Source organism: Diaphorina citri, unplaced genomic scaffold, assembly GCF_000475195.1.
Source record: "Diaphorina citri unplaced genomic scaffold, Diaci psyllid genome assembly version 1.1 scaffold793, whole genome shotgun sequence".
Lineage (NCBI taxonomy): Eukaryota > Metazoa > Arthropoda > Insecta > Hemiptera > Psyllidae > Diaphorina > Diaphorina citri.
The window spans coordinates 40,437-60,615 of record NW_007378225.1 but is presented as its reverse complement, the minus strand read 5'-3'; the positions used below and the strand labels follow the sequence as shown (position 1 = coordinate 60,615).

Below are 20,179 nucleotides of genomic sequence, written 5' to 3'. Positions count from 1 at the left end.
ATAGTAGGAGGATAGGATATTTTAGGCAGACCACTATCGGATATTTATGAACCTTGATTTGAAATTTTAAGAATCACACTGATGGCAAAAAGAAGCTAAAAAGAAATAGAAAAAAATGCTACTGGAGATCGCTATCATAGAGATGGTTCGATCAACTTTGACACTTTGGGCAGATTTCAAGCCCCAAAAACCATGTGATATGAGGAAGATGAGCCCTCATGTTCAATTTCATTGTTAATGTATATAAGGGGGATAGTTTTATAATAGTTAGCTATAGGTACTTGGGTAGACCTCATTTCTAATGGGTACCTTTAAAGGTTATTCAAGAGATAGGGCCGATATAACTCGTGACAAGCCCCCCAAAAAGGGATACCTGGGATAATGAGGATACGAGATAGGTAAGTAGGAATAGTAGGAGGATAGGATAGTTTAGGCAGACCACTATCGGATATTTATAAACCTTGATTTGAAATTTTAAGAATCGCACTGATGGCAAAAAGAAGCCAAAAAGAAATAGAAAAAAAAATGCTACTGGAGATCGCTATCATAGAGATGGTTCGATCAACTTTGACACTTTGGTCAGATTTCAAGCCCCAAAAGCACGTGATATGAGGAAGATGAGCCCTCATGTTCAATTTTATTGTTAATGTAAAACTGCACTGCCAACTTACTGCCAAGAAAATTAGATGTGTAGGTACATTTGCACAAGAAAGTACCTACCACCCCTCATAACCTTCCTGTTACTGTTACCTCTGACCTCCAAGATGTTACCTACAGATCAGGCCTGACGATTACACAAAAATTTAATAAATAATAATGGGTATATTATTATCTACAAGAGAGGGTATACACAAAAGAATTTGAAAGGCCCACGGCACTTGTTTGAAAGGGGCCGCCTTTCGTAACATGTTGATAGTAACAATGGAAGTTAGGGATGGGGAATAGCATTTTATTATTTTAGGCGCCACAAGTCTGTCGCCAATGAATTGAGAGGCCTTTGTTAGCCCTTTAGATGTTGGGTGTCTTCCATGTGTATTAAAGTCAATAGTGTCGAAAAAATCTTCATCATATCTTTCGTTTTTTTTTTCTGGTTCCCTGTAGGAACTGTGAAAAAGTTTCAGACAAAAATTATCTTTGTTAGCCCTTTAGATGTTGGGTGTCTTCCATGTGTATTAAAGTCAATAGTGTCGAAAAAATCTTTATCACATCTTTCGTTTTTTCTGGTTCCCTGTAGGAACTGTGAAAAAGTTTCAGACAAAAATTACGACGAAAACTTTGCGAAAAATACGGTCAAAGTCGCTCAGGATATACCCATTAACCTTTTTCGGTAACGGTAAAACGGTTAAATGCAAAATAATTGAGCCTTTTCAATTTCCGTTTCCAGAAGACATCTTACAGAGTCACTCATATTTCGGTAATTACTTACTAATGTACTGCTGAATTAGAGACAGTTATTTATCACTCATATCGAATGGTCGGTAAGTAATAAATATTTACATAGCCGTCAGCCAGGTAGATACATTCTTTTGGATTCGTGTCAATTGATTAATTTAAAATCGAAAAACCTTTTAACGGAGGTAATAAATAAAATGGAATTTCAACACTTTCAACGCCCAATGAGTCTACAGACTACAGATTGATCACAACGTGTTAAAAATCGGATCAATTAGGTAGATACATTCTTTTGGATTCGTGTCAATTGATTAATTTAAAATCGAAAAACCTTTTAACGGAGGTAATAAATAAAATGGAATTTTAACACTTTCAACGCCCAATGAGTCTACAGACTACAGATTGATCACAACGTGTTAAAAACCGGATCAATTTTTTTGGAAAATTCTGAGGATTCTAAGGGTATTTTTGTGATCTTTTTTGGTTGGTCGCCACTTATTTCGTAAACGGCAAAAAGATATCAAAGGAAACGATGAAAACAAAAATAATGATACATCTAATTAATGTAGGATGTGGGCATTTACAATCACTTGGAAAATTCTGAGGATTCTAAGGGTATTTTTGTGATCTTTTTTGGTTGGTCGCCACTTATTTCGTAAACGGCAAAAAGATATCAAAAGAAACGATGAAAACAAAAATAATGATACATCTAATTAATGTAGGATGTGGGCATTTACAATCAGACCATGAGACTTTTCTTCGTTGGGTCCTTTAATTATGTGTTAAAACATGTCATTCGCGCAGTAAGATCTTTAGTGAATATAATGCGTTAAAAATAGGATCAATTATTTTGGAAAAATTCCAAGGATTCTAAGGGTGTTTTTTGAATATTCATTACTTCCGATCACAGTGGTGCATTGAACGTGTTAAAGCGACCATTAAAATCCACCTCAACATAAAATAGTTTCTCGGAACTTTATCCAGGTTGGAATACCTGTCTGTAATATAGTCAGGCTGACTATAACAGTCAGGTGAGGGCTAAGTGGCGTCTAGCAGTCGAGAAGTTCATTAAGATCTTGTCCAACACCCAATCTGTAGAACATGATTGTCCACTTTAGCCTGAAGACGATATAAAAGAGATAAGCTTGAGTCGCAGACTTCAAAACGACATCGACAGAAAGTACCAGTTTCTGACAGGTGTAGAAGGCTAAAAATAGAGTGAAGGTAGAACATGATTGTCCACTTTAGCCTGAAGACGATATAAAAGAGATAAGCTTGAGTCGCAGACTTCAAAACGACATCGACAGAAAGTATCAGTTTCTGATAGGTGTAGAAGGCTAAAAATAGAGTGAAGCTGAGAGCATAGCGCATTGAGCACGTAGAGCCTGTGGACCTGAAAAATGCTCAGTAGTCAAAAGCACGTTTGGTAATCGGGGGGGTCGCGGGTTAAAATCTCAACAAAGGAATAAAAAGTAGCTTGTTGTAGGGATAGAAGGACTCTTGAGCTTCATTCAATCTGTATAGAGAACTATAGACAAATAAAATTTAATGAACTATCGGTGATTTTCAAATGTTGGGCTAGCTAATATTAGACAATTTTCTTAGTTTTTATCTAAGAATGCATTCGACGATTAGATGAAGGTTAAACTTTAATCGTATCCTAGGTTAACCTAGGTAAGGTTAGCTGGGAGTTCAACCTCAGAATGTCCCATGTTTTAGATCAGGACGAGTATTCATGATCAATGATCATTAAAACAAAGTTACAATATACGAGTACATTCTACATTCACATATTGTGGATATACCAGAGGCGGGTCGTCGGATTTTCAAAAGGGGAAGCTAAAAACCTATAAATATGTAGAGTATGCCGATCTGTTGGTGGTCTAAGTTCGCGGCCACAACGGAGACCATAGACCATGGACACTCGCCGAGACCATCGACTTTTTTTTTTTTTTTCTCCCCTTTTCCCCCCCCCCCCTCTCTCTCTCTCTCTCTCTCTCTCTCTCTCTCTCTCTCTCTCTCTTTCTCCCGCTGCTACTTCAATTTGATCTTTTCCTTCATCGACATCGTCTTCTCCTTCTCCTCCTCCTCCTCCTCCTCCTCCTTCTTCTTCTTCTTCTTCTTCTTCTTCTTCTTCTTCTTCTTCTTCTCTCGTAATCCCGAGGTTACTTTTCAGAAGGTTTCTCTATGTACCTATACTGTTACTACGTTATAGCTTTGGTGAAGTGCGAAATTTTTAGGAAACGTATCCCTCGATAAATAAAAATCACCATTACCTATCATCAGATTTATCGGCAATTTTATCGTCACCTGTGATTTTCTAGAGACATCTCTGGAAATACTTACTATGATGTCACGAGAACTCCCATAAAATGAGAATCTAGTAAGTCCTAGTACCTACACCTACCCATTTTACTTCTTAGTACCTACTTACCCATATTAAAATTTCTACCCATTTTATGAGTAGTACTTAGAAATATTAAAATATTAAAACCCATATTAAAATTTGCAAGGGTATACCTCGGAATAAAGGTGATATAAAAAGGAAAAAAAGGAGCATGATATCGTAAAAGTCAATTTTACTATCATAAAATACCATACATAGTTTCTCTGATAACAAGAACAAAACTGGAGTAAGAAACTGGCGTTTCTCAAACACAGAAGATTTTTTTAAGAGGTTTGCTAAGCTCTTATCGTCCCGAAATCGAAGTGAGAAGGAAGAAAGGATAGAAGAAAGCCAGCCGTTCCGAGAACGAACATTATCCCATCAGGATAAAATCCGCCCCGGGCAAGAATCGAACCCGCGGCCTAGCGCTTACAAGGCAGACGTGCTACCAACCAAACTAACTAGGCTGGCGTTCGCTTTAAGTAATCTAATTGGTTGATTAAAAAAAAAAAAATCGTTAATGATCGTCAGAAAAAAAAATACCCATCATATATTATAAATAGATCTATAGGAGGAGCTTCTTTCAATATGTTGGTTCTGACGATCTGCATTTTATTGGGGAAGCACTTACTAAGTATAAATGAATTTCAAAGTTGCGAATGAAAGGGTTAAGTTCAAAACTACATAAACTACACTACATATAAACTCCATTACACATTAATGTTATATTAAAAGTTTATGACTCTAAAAGATCGTAAACCTATAGGCAGGAATTCTGAACTTGAGAACAGACACAGTGGAGTGGTTTAAAGCTCGCATGCATAAACCTCACAGCAGTCACCTAAGTTACAGCTAGGAGTAAATAACTATATTTGACCCCAAAACTTTTTTTAAGAGGTTTGACAGAGGGAACTGTAACTGCTATGGTCTTATCCTCCCGAAGGACGATAAGAGAGAAGGAAGACAGGATAGGAGAAAGCCAGCCGTTCCGAGAACGAACATTATCCCATCAGGATAAAATCCTCCCCGGGCGGGAATCGAACCCGCGGCCTAGCGCTTACAAGGCAGACGCACTACCAACTAAGCTGACTTAGGCAGGCCCCAAAACTTTTGAAGTAGGTAAAGTAGATTAATTGAAAATCTTTAGGTAGATACTCCCTAAGTAAAATAAGACTAATAAGGTAATAAGTCTAAGAACTAACTAAAACATTAAAATCGGTTCCAATTTGAAGAGGAGGAAAAAATTAAAATAAAATGAATTAAAACCCTCAACGGCTAACTTAGTTATCAGCTAGCTTCGAGGGTATATAGAAGGTAAAGCGCTTGCCTTGTAAGTGCTAGGTTGCAGGTTCGATTCCCACCCGGGGCAAACTTTATTCTAAACAGATAAGGTTCCTTCTAGGAAAAGTCAGCTTTCTCCTATACTGTCCTCCTTTATTTGATTTCGGGAAAATGAGACCTTTATTGTTCCCGTTCTCTCTATCAAACTATATATATTTCATTAGTAAGCGCATAACATAGGGCCAACGTTCTTGGAACATCACACAATGTCCGCCACTATGTTTTATTTACTTCCATAATATTTTTATCTGCCTGGTAAGATAAAGCTTGAGTTTCGAGTTAATTGATATTTCATATCTTTGCGGTCTGAGATTTGCGGCTTGAAAAGAAAACATTGCGACCTGTGGATTTTCAATGTAGTACTTTCTCAATGTACCGTCGTACATTAGGTGCATTTAACCTTCCTACCATAGGGAATATGTAGGTACCTATGTGAATCTCTTGGGAGGGAGGGAGAGAGAGAGAGAAAGAAAGAAAGGCCACAATAGTCCAAAACAGTATTGCATGATATCTACTTGTACTTTTGCCGTCTCAACAAAAAAATTGCCATCTCAAAATCTCGACTATATCAAGGAAAATTTGAAGTTATGTGCATAAATACATATGTGTGTCTAAAGTATTTTGTATTATTCTTCTTGATAACACACAACTTTCACTTTGGAGGGAAAGACTAATAGGTGCATTTGGCATATCCACCATTCACTACATTGAAATTAGTGGAGATGGCAAATGTACCAATTGATTTCTGAGAGAATAGAGAATTTCCATGTTTTTTCTGTGAACCTTTGCCAAAATGTACCTCCGGTAAAAACCAGCTAACCAGTCAAATCAAAGAATTTTTTGAAGACTCGCAGAATGCTAAAGGCGGTTTATTTTATGCGTGCATGAGAGAGAGAGAGAGAATTCTCAGGCTTTAGGCGAAGAGAAAGGAAGAAGAGCTAGAATTCAAGTCCCAGTGGGAGCTAGATTGACTGAAATTCAAGTCATCTTTCCACCTCTATCACTATCATGGTTCCCCGGGAGTCGAACCAAGAACCAAAGAAGCCGCGGTCAGTATCATTAGAGTAATGAAAAGCTCTGTTGCTCTGAACATTTCAGACTTGGAAGCATTCAGAAGAATACAATTCAGAGACCGGTTTATATTGATGTAGGGGCGGACAGAGGGGGGGTTCAAGTACTTTTTGAGTTCATTAGCAGTCATCGCCATACCTGAGTCAGTGTCGGAGGGTAAGAGAAGATACTGGTACTCGAAAAGATATAAACAAAGCTTGGGATCTGGTTGATTTTCTTTTCCAGGATAAATCTGACGAAGGAAAAAACGCTGCAAGTTCTTTTACCTTATTCCCAGTTCTGTCAATATCTTTACCTGCTCTGTCACAGAAATATTTATCTGAACAGTCCTAATAATATTAATAATTATTAACCCAAAGAATAATAATAAACAGAAATAACACTGAAAATAGGAGTGTGAGGTATAGTGTACGTATATAATTTTATATTAGAACTAGAAAGAAAATCACAGAATTTAGAGAGTAATAAGTAATACCTAATTAAAAAAATAAAAATAAAAAAAAAAACTCTACGTTCACGAACATAGGATCAAATATATCAAATGAGAAAAATATCAAAGGTACTTAATAAATAATGACCTAGATCTAATATGTCTAAATCTAAATACTATAAATAAACCTACTTTCCATGAAAATATCTATGATATTGGTACATATTTACCTCTCATAATTTTCAGGTACTAAATTCTTCTATCACACGCATTTATTTCGCGTTAAGACTTGACTCGGTCTTCCTCCTTACTGCTTTCTGTGTGCTCCTTTAGAAGATCATCACAAGTTTTCGTTAAGTCGAATAGCAACATTTGCTTCATCAGAATCGGCACCAGAAGATTGTATTTGTCTGCAAATGGCAGAAGCAAAACTATAGTACCTAATACTAATGTAAGATAAGTATTTATTTCCATTACCAACACCATCACAAACTAGGCTTTTCATCTATACAACAACACGAGGTTTGATTGAGGGAACTGTACCGACGAAGGTCTTATCGTTCCGAGAGCGAGAGGAGGACAGGATAGAAGAAACCCAGCCGTTCCGAGAACGAAACTTCTGTGTTTAGGATAAAGTTCGCCCCAGGAATCGAACCCGCAGCATAGCGCAGCCGTGCTTCTAGGTTGTCAAATTTAACCAGGTTGTCAAAATATTTCACTTTTACCTTACGAAGTTAAGTATTTCGTGAACAATCGTGAACGTGATTGCTGTATGAAAGTTTCAACTAATTGATTTTGATGATATTGTAGGAATTGATTTGATATAATTTTATTCAGCAAATAACGTATGCATACTTACTTATCTTGCTGTTGAGCTTCGTCACTCTATCTTTCCATTTGTTTATTTGAGATTTCCACAGATCCATGTCTTCATAGGTTATCGGTTTCGACAGTTTCTGCTTCACGCCATGTATTTCCCGCAGAAGACACTCTTTCTCTTCTCGTATTTCTTTCTGTAAGGTAATCCACTCAGGTGCAAAACCATTCTCAATGAGGACCTGAAGAAATACACAAATAAGCCAGCCTAGTTAGCTTGTAGGGTAGCGCGTCTGATATTGCAGGTATTTTAATTCTCTCAAGAGATGTGGCTAATCAGTGTTTCAATGAAATAATCGGCGCAAATGACCTTACTATCATAAGTGTTAAAGCACCTATCCAAAAAATTAAATAAATAAAAATAAAAGAAAGGTTACCAACATACATACCTGATTCAATTTGTGAGTGGTGAAGTCTACATAGGGATTGATATCTATTTTTTGTGGCAGAGGTTTCCCATGACCTGATAAGTTGTCAAATTCACCTCGTGACATAGATTCTTGTATGAGATCTTCAACTAATCTGTCCATTCCATACCTATTACAGAAATGAAAAGAAACAGGTATTTTATATCTACAGTACAGACAATATTAACGTACTATTACTCTACTTCAAATTAACATTGTAACATACCTTGCTACTTTTTTTTAGGGTTTATGGTAAGATGTGTCACAGGTCACAGGTAGGGGGTTCTTTTTTGAGATTTTAATGCTGTGGTCTGTTGGAGCACTTGGAGTCACAAGAAAAGGCTAAAACTTCATGGCAATTTCTTCCATTAAAAATAATACCTAATAATAAACAAACACATTAGTAAGGAATAGGCACTTCTCAAGAAACCCAGCCCTGGGAAAGATTATATTAAATACAATTTACCTATAACTATAAGTGGTAGGTATGCAAATACAAACCTGGTCTTTATATTTTTAGCTCTCTGTTTGTCTTTAACAATCAATGTTTGAACATCTCTTGCATTGAGCTTGTTAATACGGTGTTCATATACGTTTTGTACAGCTGTTGATGCTTTATGTTTCTGATATTGCTTTTCTCGTTCACTGGGAGTACCTGACCCAATACCATCAAAACTCAGATATTGTCGATGTTGAGGTGCTGTGTGCTGAAACATTTCATTCAAAGTGTAATGTCTGGGTAAATGAAGTGAGTTTAACTCTAAGATTGAGCAATGATTGGCTAAAATTTTGAAAAAAAAAACTTTTTTTTTTTTTTTTTTTTTTTTTTTTTTTTTTTTTTTTTTAATCAAGCTAGGTTTAAAAGTAGGAACCTCGTTATTAAAACATTATTTAATAAAATACCTATTACCTATATACGTACTTGTAAATTCCATTGAGACGGCCAGCAAGTCGAATACATTGAAGAAAACTGAGCACAGGACGAAACCTAACTTCTTCATTTTGTCGAGAGAAAATCCGTCAATCACAAACACATTAAACCAAAACAATTTTTAGAGCACAAAATAAATTAACACTGTTTTAAATTTATTTTTTAATCCTTTTTAATTATATTGATCTCCTACGTGAAAATAATTAAATAATAATAAGAAGAAGAATAATTAAAAATAATATTCGTAAAAATTCTACTGTCACGAAAAAGAAATGAAACACGCACGCAGTGAACACGTCCCTACCACAACAGGTAAAAAACTAAAACCACAACAGTTCAACCTCAGAATGTCCCATGTTTTAGATCAGGACGAGTATTCATGATCAATGATCATTAAAACAAAGTTACAATATACGAGTACATTCTACATTCACATATTGTGGATATACCAGAGGCGGGTCGTCGGATTTTCAAAAGGGGAAGCTAAAAACCCATAAATATGTAGAGTATGCCGATCTATTGGTGGTCTAAGTTCGCGGCCACAACGGAGACCATAGACCATGGACACTCGCCGAGACCATCGACCATCGCAGAAAAAATACTCAGCTTGATTTCTTGATTTTCTCCGAGGTTTGGTACTATGGTCAAGACTCCGTTGAGGACGCTTCTATTCATTACCACGGTTTATTTTCTCTTGGGTCTGTACTAGGCTATCGTTGGTTCCCTGTTGTGGACACCCACTTATAATTCAGGCTATTCGCTATTTTCAGCAATATTGATAAGTAAAGGGAGGTGAGAAAAAGAACAGTAGAGAGGAAGGAAAGCGGTTCTTCCCTAGCTTTTCAGGAAGACACGCCACCGGAGACCATAGACCATGGACACTCGCCGAGACCATCGACCATCGCAGAAAAAATACTCAGCTTGATTTCTTGATTTTCTCCGAGGTTCGGTACTATGGTCAAGACTCCGTTGAGGACGCTTCTATTCATTACCACGGTTTATTTTCTCTTGGGTCGGTACTAGGCTATCGTTGGTTCCCTGTTGTGGACACCCACTTATAATTCAGGCTATTTGCTATTTTCAGCAATTGATAAGTAAAGGGAGGTGAGAAAAAGAACAGTGGAGAGGAAGGAAAGCGGTTCTTCCCTAGCTTTTCAGGAAGACACGCCACTATATAGTATCTATACAATATAATTATTATACAATATACATACATAGTTATACAATATACGTATACACAGTATGAAGCCATTGCATTCTCAGTGAGGTATTTAGGTGTATATGTGGACGACATCCACTAGTATAATTATTATACAATATACATACATAGTTATACAATATACGTATACACAGTATGAAGCCATTGCATTCTCAGTGAGGTATTTAGGTAGGTATATGTGGACGACATCATAATTATTATACAATATACATACATAGTTATACAATATACGTATACACAGTATGAAGCCATTGCATTCTCAGTGAGGTATTTAGGTATATGTGGACGACATCCACTAGTCAGTAACAGTGCAGACTGGAGATAGTCGGGGGGAGCTCATTATGCACTGTGCAGACATGAAAGAATGGCTATTTAACCCTTTCTGCGACCAATGACAGCGCTACAAGCTGACTTTAAACTCGGTTTAAGTAAAAAAAAAAAAAAAAGAAAAAAGAAGTTTGATAGAGGGAACTGTAATTGCTAAAGTCTTATCGTCCCGAAATCGAAGAGAGAAGGAAGAAAGGATAGGAGAAAGCCAGCCGTTCAGAGAACGAACATTATCCGTTCAGGATAAAATCCGCCCCGGGTGGCAGACATGAAAGAATGGCTATTTAACCCTTTCTGCGACCAATGACAGCGCTACAAGCTGACTTTAAACTCGGTTTAAGTAAAAAAAAGAAAAGAAAATAAGTTTGATAGAGGGAACTGTAATTGCTAGTCTTATCGTCCCGAAATCGAAGAGAGAAGGAAGACAGGATAGGAGAAACCCAGCCGTTCAGAGAACGAACATTATCCATTCAGGATAAAATCCGCCCCGGGCAAGAATCGAACCCGCGGCCTAGCGCTTACAAGGCAGACGTGCTACCAACCAAACTAACTAGGCTGGCGTTCGCTTTAAGTAATCTAATTGGTTGATTAAAAAAAAAAAAATCGTTAATGATCGTCAGAAAAAAAAATACCCATCATATATTATAAATAGATCTATAGGAGGAGCTTCTTTCAATATGTTGGTTCTGACGATCTGCATTTTATTGGGGAAGCACTTACTAAGTATAAATGAATTTCAAAGTTGCGAATGAAAGGGTTAAGTTCAAAACTACATAAACTACACTACATATAAACTCCATTACACATTAATGTTATATTAAAAGTTTATGACTCTTAAAGATCGTAAACCTATAGGCAGGTTGGACTAGAGGTAGTGAAAGGCTACCTAATACAGTGATACCAATTCTAAGCGCCATCAGCAGTATATTAAGAACTATGAAAAGAATTTACATACAGGGTGACACCCGAAAGTTACTCAACGCGACGGTGAACTTTTACTTGAAGATCAATTCAAATCGTTGCTTTTCATGTTCTTTGAACATATTCCGGCACATTTCCTTTCATTATTGAGTCATAGCAAAAAGAATGGTGAAACGAAATATTCTACAGTAAAAAAGACCCATACGGAGTCTCCAAAGGTCCGATCGGGGTAACTTTTACTTGAAGATCAAATCGTTGCTTTTCATGTTCTTTGAACATATTCCGGCACATTTCCTTTCATTATTGAGTCATAGCAAAAGAATGGTGAAACGAAATATTCTACAGTAAAAAAGACCCATACGGAGTCTCCAAAGGTCCGATCGGGGCACCCAATGATCAAATTGTCTTTTATGTGTTGAACATAGCCAAGTTTAATAACAATTAGAAACTGGACAAACCATTCAAGGGTTGTGAAAGCAACACGTAACACATCATAAACGAATGCAAAATCGCACAAATGGAAACCCAAGTTCATGATAACGTGAAACAATGTAGGTACAGAAATGGACAACCCGGTACAAATGTTTCAGCAAGTATCCTCCAGTCTCCATTAGAGAACTCGTTCTATATCTAGACATTGGAACCAGATATAAAAATATACGAAAGAAAATATCTGCATACTTACATAGTTTTGAATCTCCCAACAAGAACTCCCAATATGCCTCGAGGACCATGGAAGATTCGCTCTTTCTAATCAATTTGAAACCTCAATGTTAAGAGACGCTTACATCTAAGAACTGATGAGATTCATTACGACTATTTTTACCTTCGGGTGTTGGCATGTAAAGAAATGCGTGCATATCTAAGAACTGATGAGATTCATTACGACTATTTTTACCTTCGGGTGTTGGCATGTAAAGAAATGCGTGCATGAGGGTGGTGCCATTCTTTCTGGATCTGTACCACCAATGTCACGGGCAACCCATCTGAAATGTAAGTAATAAGTATTTATTGATTAATTACGGGTGGTGCCATTCTTTCTGGATCTGTACCACCAATGTCACGGGCAACCCATCTGAAATGTAAGTAATAAGTATTTATTGATTAATTAAGGGAACTTTATTTACTTATTATTTTTATAAACAAGCAAACAGAGGATGCTGAGCCCTGCCCTCATTATTCATAGATAGATGGCTATCACATGATACTAGCTAAGTCAGGGTTCCTATTACTTGAGTTCAAATCATGGTAAAATTGGAATGATTTCACAAAACTTTCTTTGTTTTGTGCAAGGTACATGATCAAGGATAAAACATAGTGAAAAAAAGTTATACTTAGATAATGATAGTGAGAAAATAGTAGTAACCTGGCACTCTCCAGAGTTGTAGCAGCACTGACCACTGACTCCAATCCAGCACCATCCAGTTTGGGACTCCAAATACCAAGAACTTTCACTTTAGGGAATATCTCTGGTTTGAATTCTCGGTATTGAAGGTTTGTATACAGGCCTTCCATTGCCCCCAGTAGAGTGACCACTTCACTCTTGGGAAAATTGGGGTCTGACGGCAAAGCTAACAAGGGCTTGGTAATGCCGGCTTTCAGGGCCCGGGCAATACCCTTTTTGGCAGCCTCAGCATAACTCCTCACATCATCATACTCTTTGGTCATATTACCCGTGGGGGCATACACAAATCTGCTTGCTGGCAGACTTGAATGTAACAAGGTGATATCATCATTGAATCCCTTGTCAATCTGTAAAATAATAAAATAATTATCCAATTTTTTTATTGTTGTTATTTTTAAGGAAGTTGTTGTTTCAGAAGCTTTAGCTTTCACTGAATGGCAATAGCAGAATAAAGAATAGGTATCTTTTGTATCTGCTATACACCGGGGTGATGGTCTTTAGCTCTAGCCATGTTAAATTGGCTGGCTTGTCATGAACTGCAGTCAACCATCGTGAGGACTTGTGCTTGGTCTTTAAAAGCAGAGAGAACCCTTTGAAGAACTGCCAGCTAGCTAGGCCGGTTAGGGTTAGCTGTTCTCCTCCCTGTTTATAGTCCCACAGCCAGACACTCCAACATCCCCTAGCCAGACCAGAGGAAGTTTTATTAATCACCTACTTGATATCATAATTATCACAATTTATTCATTTTTTTTTTTTGTAGTGCTAAAATTCTAAAAGTAAAGTAAGATGAAGGGGAGAGGAAGAGAATGAGATTATTTAAAATTTATAAGTACCTTTGACTGCTCTTGCAAGAGCTTGATGATGGGTTGTGGATAGGCAGCATCTTCAGGTACTTTGTTGGACACTAGAACAATACCATCATAGTCGGAGCTTTCTAAACTAGTGGCAGTTTTAACTTCATAGGGCAAACTGTGGAGAAAAAAAAAATGTTACTTTTAAAAATGAAACAAAGGAACAAAGCCCAGCCACAAACAATTAATTAGCCATGGACATTATTTTCTCCAAAATACAAGCAGAGTACAGACATTTTTTTTTTTTTTTTTAACATTTCAGCTCATAACTTCATAACGTTAGTAGGTCATTATACAACTTGTATAGTGACCTGGCAAATCTAGGGGTGATTCAGCAGAAATGATCTAGTTTTTCCTTTATCATAGGGAAGTCCACCTAAGGTAAACATAAATTTCATGGGTGTGAAACAGTGAAGATGTAGAAAAAAAGTAGGTAGCTGAAGAGTGGTTTTCATTTTACTTACTTTTGCCCAGGAGGAAGTGCCATGAAGACTTGGTTTCGTAGAGAGAGCTAAACTCTAGAGAAAATTACCGATTTACAAGGAGAGTTTGCCCAGGAGGAAGTGCCATGAAGACTTGGTTTCGTAGAGAGAGCTAAACTCTAGAGAAAATTACCGATTTACAAGGCCACGCGCAACCGTGCTCAACTTCAGTGATCCATGCGGAACTGGTGCTTTCAAGGAGCTATCGCTGCTGGTATATGCAATGTTGTTGGGGGAAAAAAAAATGTGTGTGTGAAAAGAATGCCAACTACAGCGCTTTCACTAAATTAAAAGCAGTGCATATTGCATACGTGACTAATTTGAAGGGGCAAAATTGTAGGTTTCTGAAAAAATGAGTCCATTTTTTCAGATTTAGGAGCAATTTTGCACTGAAATTACATTTCTTTCAAAAATCACTAGATTTTGACCTCAAATCACTAAATCACTAGATTTGCCAAGAATTCACTAAATTTAGTGAAAAATCACTAAGTCTGGAGACACTGAGCAAGGCTAGTGTTGGGAATAATCGATTATGATAATCGATTAATCGATTATAATTGATAATCGTAATCGTAATCGATTATAAAAAATAATCGAAAGTATAATCGATTATGAAAAATAATCGGAAAATCACATTTTGGTATTTTTTGCCAATGGAGCAGTTGCAAATGGGTAAAAATTATTAATAAATGGTCGATTCCTATGTAAAAAGTTGGGAAAAAATCCAAATCTGAGGTCAAAACTCCGAAAAAATAACTTATAAGGTCGAAAATTCAATTTTTATTTTCCGTTCTAATGAAAGAGTTCAAATATGTGTGACGTCAGACTTTACGCAGTTGTTTTTTTCGTCCGTTAGGTAGCGCCATAATGCAAGCGCGCTAGCGGAGGAGCAGAAAGAACTGCGCAGAAACGTATGCGCACAAACACATTAATGCGTTGCCTGCGAGGGAGCTTTGCTCGGGACATTTGATGTGACGTCATCGCCTACGGGAGCGTATGCCGTGACGTCAAAGTTCACGATTTACCGGCATTTTTTTAATCGATTTATCTCGGGATCTAGAAGTCGTAGAAGAAAAACAAAAATTCCGTTGGTCCTCATTTTTCCTGCTCGGTTGAATGTGATGTGCTAAAAGTACAAGAAGTGCCCCCCTCCCCCCTAGGGTAAGGCACTTTTCTCATGACTTTTCTACGTATTAGAATAATCGATTATTAATCGATTAATAATCGATTAATCGATTATTTTTTATAATCGATTATTGATAATCGATTATGTGAAATAATCGATTATTCCCAACACTAGAGCAAATAGAAATTAAAAAGAAATTTTAATTTCTCTTCTTCAAAATGTTGCGATATCGATATATCGAAAAATTCGATAAATCTAAAAATCGATAATTTTTCTTTCGATATATCATAGGGAATTTTATGAGTGGAGGGATTTTTAAATCTTTCGTTTCAGATTTAGGAGCAATTTTGCACTGAAATTACATTTCTTTCAAAAATCACTAGATTTTGACCTCAAATCACTAAATCACTAGATTAGCCAAGAATTCACTAAATTTAGTGAAAAATCACTAAGTCTGGATACACTGGTGATTGTTTTTCTTGGTTTATGTTTGATTTTACTATTTCTCCAGTGTTGCCAAACGTTTAAAAAATCAAGGGGAAATAAAAAATCCCTCTTGTGCTCGTTGTATTTTAAAAATCCCACGTGTATTGAATTTGGCCGCTTTTTTTGAAAATTTCAATTCTTCTAGATAATCAGGATCCAAAGTCCAAACATTTTTGAACTTCAAGTAGGTAGAGAAGTAATCTTTGAAGCTCAAATATCTCTAGTTGATACGATTTTACCTGTATATTTCAGTGTTGTGTAAAATTTATGGAGCTTGGATCTGTTAGATACTTTCTGAGAAGCAACTCTACCCTCTGGTACTCTCTGAAAAGGAAATTCACAATATTTTGCAATGTACAGTTTGCAAGAGGAAAATATGACCCAAAAGAAGATTATTCAGTAAGTAACAAACTCTTATGTTATACCCTGCAATCACCAATCACTACCAATATCATTGATGATAGATATTAGGTGTGTATTATTATTTTGTTTATTTGGCTAGGGGACTTTAAACAGGGAGGAGACCAACCTAATCTGGCTGTTGGACTTTAAAAAGGGAGGATACCAGCCTGAAGAGTTGCAATCAAATTTATACTAAGTATGAATAAATTACCTACTTTATAATATCCCATTCAAACTATTTCTCTATAGCCTGTGGAATTTTAATTTTCAGAAGTATTACGAGTCATTAGGACTTCCAAATGAAAGTGATCAAGAAGCTGTAAGACAAAAGTTCATCAGCTTGGCTAAGAAGTATCATCCAGACAGTGGGTCCCCTGATGCTGATACAGAGAAATTTCAACAAATTGAAGCAGCATTCAGAAAGCTGAGAGAAAAATTTTGGCTTGAGAGAAAAAAAGCAAATGAGGTTGGGGGAGAGTTTGGATTGTTTCATGAAGACAAAGAGAAAGTAGAAGTCGTGGATCAAGATATCAAGGTAAAAATTATTTTATATCATTTATCTGTCTCAGAAAATAACGACTTAAGATAGGAAGAAAAAATACCAACCTATCATAAGTAAGGGCACGGTTGGTCCAGTGCTTGCTTGCCATGCCACAGTCCCGGATTCAAATCCCTCCATCAACAAAAAATTGTACTTGTTTTTCACCCTGTATGCAAATTCTTTTCATAGTTCTTAATATACTGCTGATGGCGCTTAGAATTGGTATCACTGTATTAGGTAGCCTTTCACTACCTCTAGTCCAATAATTCCAGAACCAACCGTAGAATCGTGTAATCGCTTAGGTTCCGGATTCGATTTCCGCACGGGGCGAACTTTACCCTTAAGTCCCTAAACAGATGAGGTTTGTTCTCGGAACGGCTGGCTTTCTTCTACCCTGTTCTCCTCTCTTCGATTTCGGACGATAAGACCTTCTTTATTAGAATTCCCTCCATTAAATCTTTCTCCCCCCCCCTCTCTCAAAAAGAAAAAAAAATCCTGATTAGTACTCTACTACTTAGTATAGCCTGCCTTTGGGGGGCTCTAAGTTTCGTCCCTCGTGAAAGTCCGTCTTTTGGACCGGGGGTCTAAAAGACGGGGTTTGAACTAGGGGGAGGGGGCCGCGATTTCTGCCCCCTCGGGTCCGGCTTCCCTTCTGGGCGCCCTGCGTATGCTCTATGTTGTTCTGTATTAAAAGCATTACAATAAAAAGAGCCTGAGTTATACATATTTATGTATCCACATTTGCACAAATAGAATTCATTATGCATGAGATTCTTCAATTCCACAAGTCATTCAGAGTTGGGAAGAGAAAAAGCCACAAAACTTAATTCATATCTACCAACCTACCTACTAATTTTGAAATCCCTTTTATTTTCCTTTTTCCCGGTCTCACAAACGGAGTTTACAGTTTTAAACTTCAGTTAACCCGGTTAAATCTGATCGATTGTTTTCAATTTTTTTTTTATTTTTAAATCCAGTTAATCTAGTAAATCAGAAGTCAGTTTAACTTAAACTAAGTTTAAACTCAGATCATCATCAGCCTACTCTTTCTCCCTCATTCTATCCATGATCATGTCTCAGAGATTACTCGGGAATGAAGATGTTTGGGCAGCAAAATATTTATCTTGAAGTACAACTGAACTACATTGAACTGGTTGTATTTCTCATCCGAATCCCGATACAGAATAGGTTCTATTGTCTATTCAAGTCTATTATTGTACCTATTCTGCTACAGACTAATCTAAAGAACAAAACCCAGAAGTTTATTATTATTATTATTATTAGAAGGAGGAGAGAGGAGAACAAAGCAGGAGGAGACGGTTCATAGGGAAATTTTTGTTGAATGGAAAGTGTAGAAAGAAAAAGGAATCCTGTTACAGGAGGCATTTTTTTCGTCGTCTTGTCGACCGTCCCGAAATTGAAGAGAAAAGGAGGACAGGAAAAACTAGCCGTTCTGAGAACGAACTCTGTCTCTTTTGGCGGGCGGAAATCGAACCCGCGATCTAATGGCGGCGCTTCTAAAACATATATATCTAAATTAGCCAATAGCCATACATAAATACTTATAGGTCCATGGGTAAAGGTATCTAATGAATGAAGTAAGGTCATGATGTGCAGTAACAGTGAAAATCGATAATCGATAAGATAGACACGGTATTGGTCGATCCCATTTTGGTGTGCAGAAGTTATTGTTTACTTCAATGGTCGATACGCCTTCCCGTACAAATTACGGATGGCCCGCTACTTAAGGTTTCAAATTACCTGTAATTCAATTTGGCTCTTAAAGGTTTTTACATTCGCCTCTGTTCCTATCTTGTTCCTTTTCAATTTCAGAAATTCTGGTTGTGGTTTTAGTTTTTTACCTGTTGTGGTAGGGACGTGTTCACTGCGTGCGTGTTTCATTTCTTTTTCGTGACAGTAGAATTTTTACGAATATTATTTTTAATTATTCTTCTTCTTATTATTATTTAATTATTTTCACGTAGGAGATCAATATAATTAAAAAGGATTAAAAAATAAATTTAAAACAGTGTTAATTTATTTTGTGCTCTAAAAATTGTTTTGGTTTAATGTGTTTGTGATTGACGGATTTTCTCTCGACAAAATGAAGAAGTTAGGTTTCGTCCTGTGCTCAGTTTTCTTCAATGTATTCGACTTGCTGGCCGTCTCAATGGAATTTACAAGTACGTATATAGGTAATAGGTATTTTATTAAATAATGTTTTAATAACGAGGTTCCTACTTTTAAACCTAGCTTGATTAAAAAAAAAAAAAAAAAAAAAAAAAAACTGGAAATCGCAGGAAAACTGTTGGTCGCATGAAAAACAGTAGGAATTAAGGAAAATAAACCGCCTTTAGCATTCTGCGAGTCTTCAAAAAATTCTTTGATTTGACTGGTTAGCTGGTTTTTACCGGAGGTACATTTTGGCAAAGGTTCACAGAAAAAACATGGAAATTCTCTATTCTCTCAGAAATCAATTGGTACATTTGCCATCTCCACTAATTTCAATGTAGTGAATGGTGGATATGCCAAATGCACCTATTAGTCTTTCCCTCCAAAGTGAAAGTTGTGTGTTATCAAGAAGAATAATACAAAATACTTTAGACACACATATGTATTTATGCACATAACTTCAAATTTTCCTTGATATAGTCGAGATTTTGAGATGGCAATTTTTTTGTTGAGACGGCAAAAGTACAAGTAGATATCATGCAATACTGTTTTGGACTATTGTGGCCTTTCTTTCTTTCTCTCTCTCTCTCTCTCTCAGTAGATATCATGGCAATACTGTTTTGGACTATTGTGGCCCTTTCTTTCTTTCTCTCTCTGTCTCTCTCTGTCTCTCTCTCTCTCTCCCTCCCCTCCAAGAGATTCCACATAGGTACCGTACCATATTCCCTAGTGGTAGGAAGGTTAGAATGCACACCTAATTGTCGCGACGATACATTGAGAAAAGTACTACATTGAAAAATCCACCAGGTCGCAATGTTTTCTTTTCAAGCCCGCAAATCTCAGACCGCAAAGATATGAAATATCAATAAACTCGAAACTCAAGCTTTATCTTACCAGGCAGAGTAAAAATATTAGTGGAAGTAAATATAAACATAGTGGCGGACATTTGTGTGATGTTCAAGAACGCGTTGGCCCCTATGTTATGCGCTTACTAATGAACATATATAAGTGTTGATAGAGAGAACGGGAAGCAATAAAGGTCTCATTTTCCCAAATCAAATAAAGGAGGACAGTATCAGGAGAAACTGACCTCTCTCCTAGAAGGAACCTTATCATGTTTAGAATAAAGGTTTGCCCCGGGTGGAATCGAACCTGCAACCTAGCACGTTTACAAGGGGCAAGCGCTTTACCTTCTATATTTACCCTCGAAGGCTAGCTGATAACTAAGAGGTTAGGCCGTTGAGGTTTTTAATTCATTTTATTTTAATTTTTCGCGGTGGCGTCAATTGGAACCGATTTTTAATGTTTTAGTTTAGTTCTTAGACTTATTACGGTTATTAGTCTTATTTTACTTAGGGAGTATCTTACCTAAAGATTCTTCAATTAATCCACTTTACCTACTTCAAAAAGTTT

The 20,179-nt window shown here is 36.8% G+C and overlaps 3 protein-coding genes across 3 annotated transcripts; 1 reads left to right on the top strand and 2 right to left on the bottom strand.

Annotated features, from left to right (window-relative positions):
* Window positions 1-6,395: 6,395 nt before the first annotated feature.
* On the bottom strand, window positions 6,396-8,627 carry LOC113465343 (dnaJ homolog subfamily C member 28-like). Its single transcript, XM_026825687.1, has 4 exons — window positions 8,405-8,627; window positions 7,886-8,033; window positions 7,480-7,678; window positions 6,396-7,030 (listed from the first exon to the last, which is right to left on the bottom strand). Exons 1-4 carry the CDS (start codon window positions 8,617-8,619, stop codon window positions 6,903-6,905), a joined length of 690 nt encoding a protein of 229 aa, XP_026681488.1. The 5' UTR covers window positions 8,620-8,627; the 3' UTR covers window positions 6,396-6,902.
* A 3,682-nt stretch (window positions 8,628-12,309) lies between these two features.
* LOC103512118 (putative aminopeptidase W07G4.4) lies at window positions 12,310-15,360 on the bottom strand. The gene is made up of 5 exons (XM_026825683.1): window positions 15,342-15,360; window positions 14,022-14,105; window positions 13,540-13,675; window positions 12,668-13,053; window positions 12,310-12,376 (listed from the first exon to the last, which is right to left on the bottom strand). Exons 2-5 carry the CDS (start codon window positions 14,042-14,044, stop codon window positions 12,310-12,312), a joined length of 612 nt encoding a protein of 203 aa, XP_026681484.1. The 5' UTR covers window positions 14,045-14,105; window positions 15,342-15,360.
* Window positions 15,361-15,782: 422 nt separating this feature from the next.
* LOC103512117 (dnaJ homolog subfamily C member 28-like) lies at window positions 15,783-19,139 on the top strand. Its single transcript, XM_008476872.2, has 3 exons — window positions 15,783-16,050; window positions 16,325-16,588; window positions 19,065-19,139. The coding sequence occupies exons 1-3, from the start codon at window positions 15,919-15,921 to the stop codon at window positions 19,137-19,139; spliced, it is 471 nt and encodes a 156-aa protein (XP_008475094.1). The 5' UTR covers window positions 15,783-15,918.
* The last annotated feature ends 1,040 nt before the right edge of the window (window positions 19,140-20,179 follow it).

Bases quoted from the DNA above. Each gene is read 5' to 3' on its own strand.
- LOC113465343 (XM_026825687.1), bottom strand. From the start codon at position 8,619: ATGTTTCAGCACACAGCACCTCAACATCGACAATATCTGAGTTTTGAT. The intron at 8,034-8,404 runs GTTTGTATTTGC...TTTCTGTAATAG, and splicing joins GCTAAAAATATAAAGACCAG to GTATGGAATGGACAGATTAG. The intron at 7,679-7,885 runs GTATGTATGTTG...GTATTTCTTCAG, and splicing joins CCACTCACAAATTGAATCAG to GTCCTCATTGAGAATGGTTT.
- LOC103512117 (XM_008476872.2), top strand. From the start codon at position 15,919: ATGGAGCTTGGATCTGTTAGATACTTTCTGAGAAGCAACTCTACCCTC. The intron at 16,051-16,324 runs GTAAGTAACAAA...TTTAATTTTCAG, and splicing joins ACCCAAAAGAAGATTATTCA to AAGTATTACGAGTCATTAGG. The intron at 16,589-19,064 runs GTAAAAATTATT...CTATTCTCTCAG, and splicing joins TCGTGGATCAAGATATCAAG to AAATCAATTGGTACATTTGC.
- LOC103512118 (XM_026825683.1), bottom strand. From the start codon at position 14,044: ATGGCACTTCCTCCTGGGCAAAA. The intron at 13,676-14,021 runs GTAAGTAAAATG...TTTTCTCCACAG, and splicing joins GCACTTCCTCCTGGGCAAAA to TTTGCCCTATGAAGTTAAAA. The intron at 12,377-12,667 runs GTTACTACTATT...CTTACATTTCAG, and splicing joins ACAACTCTGGAGAGTGCCAG to ATGGGTTGCCCGTGACATTG.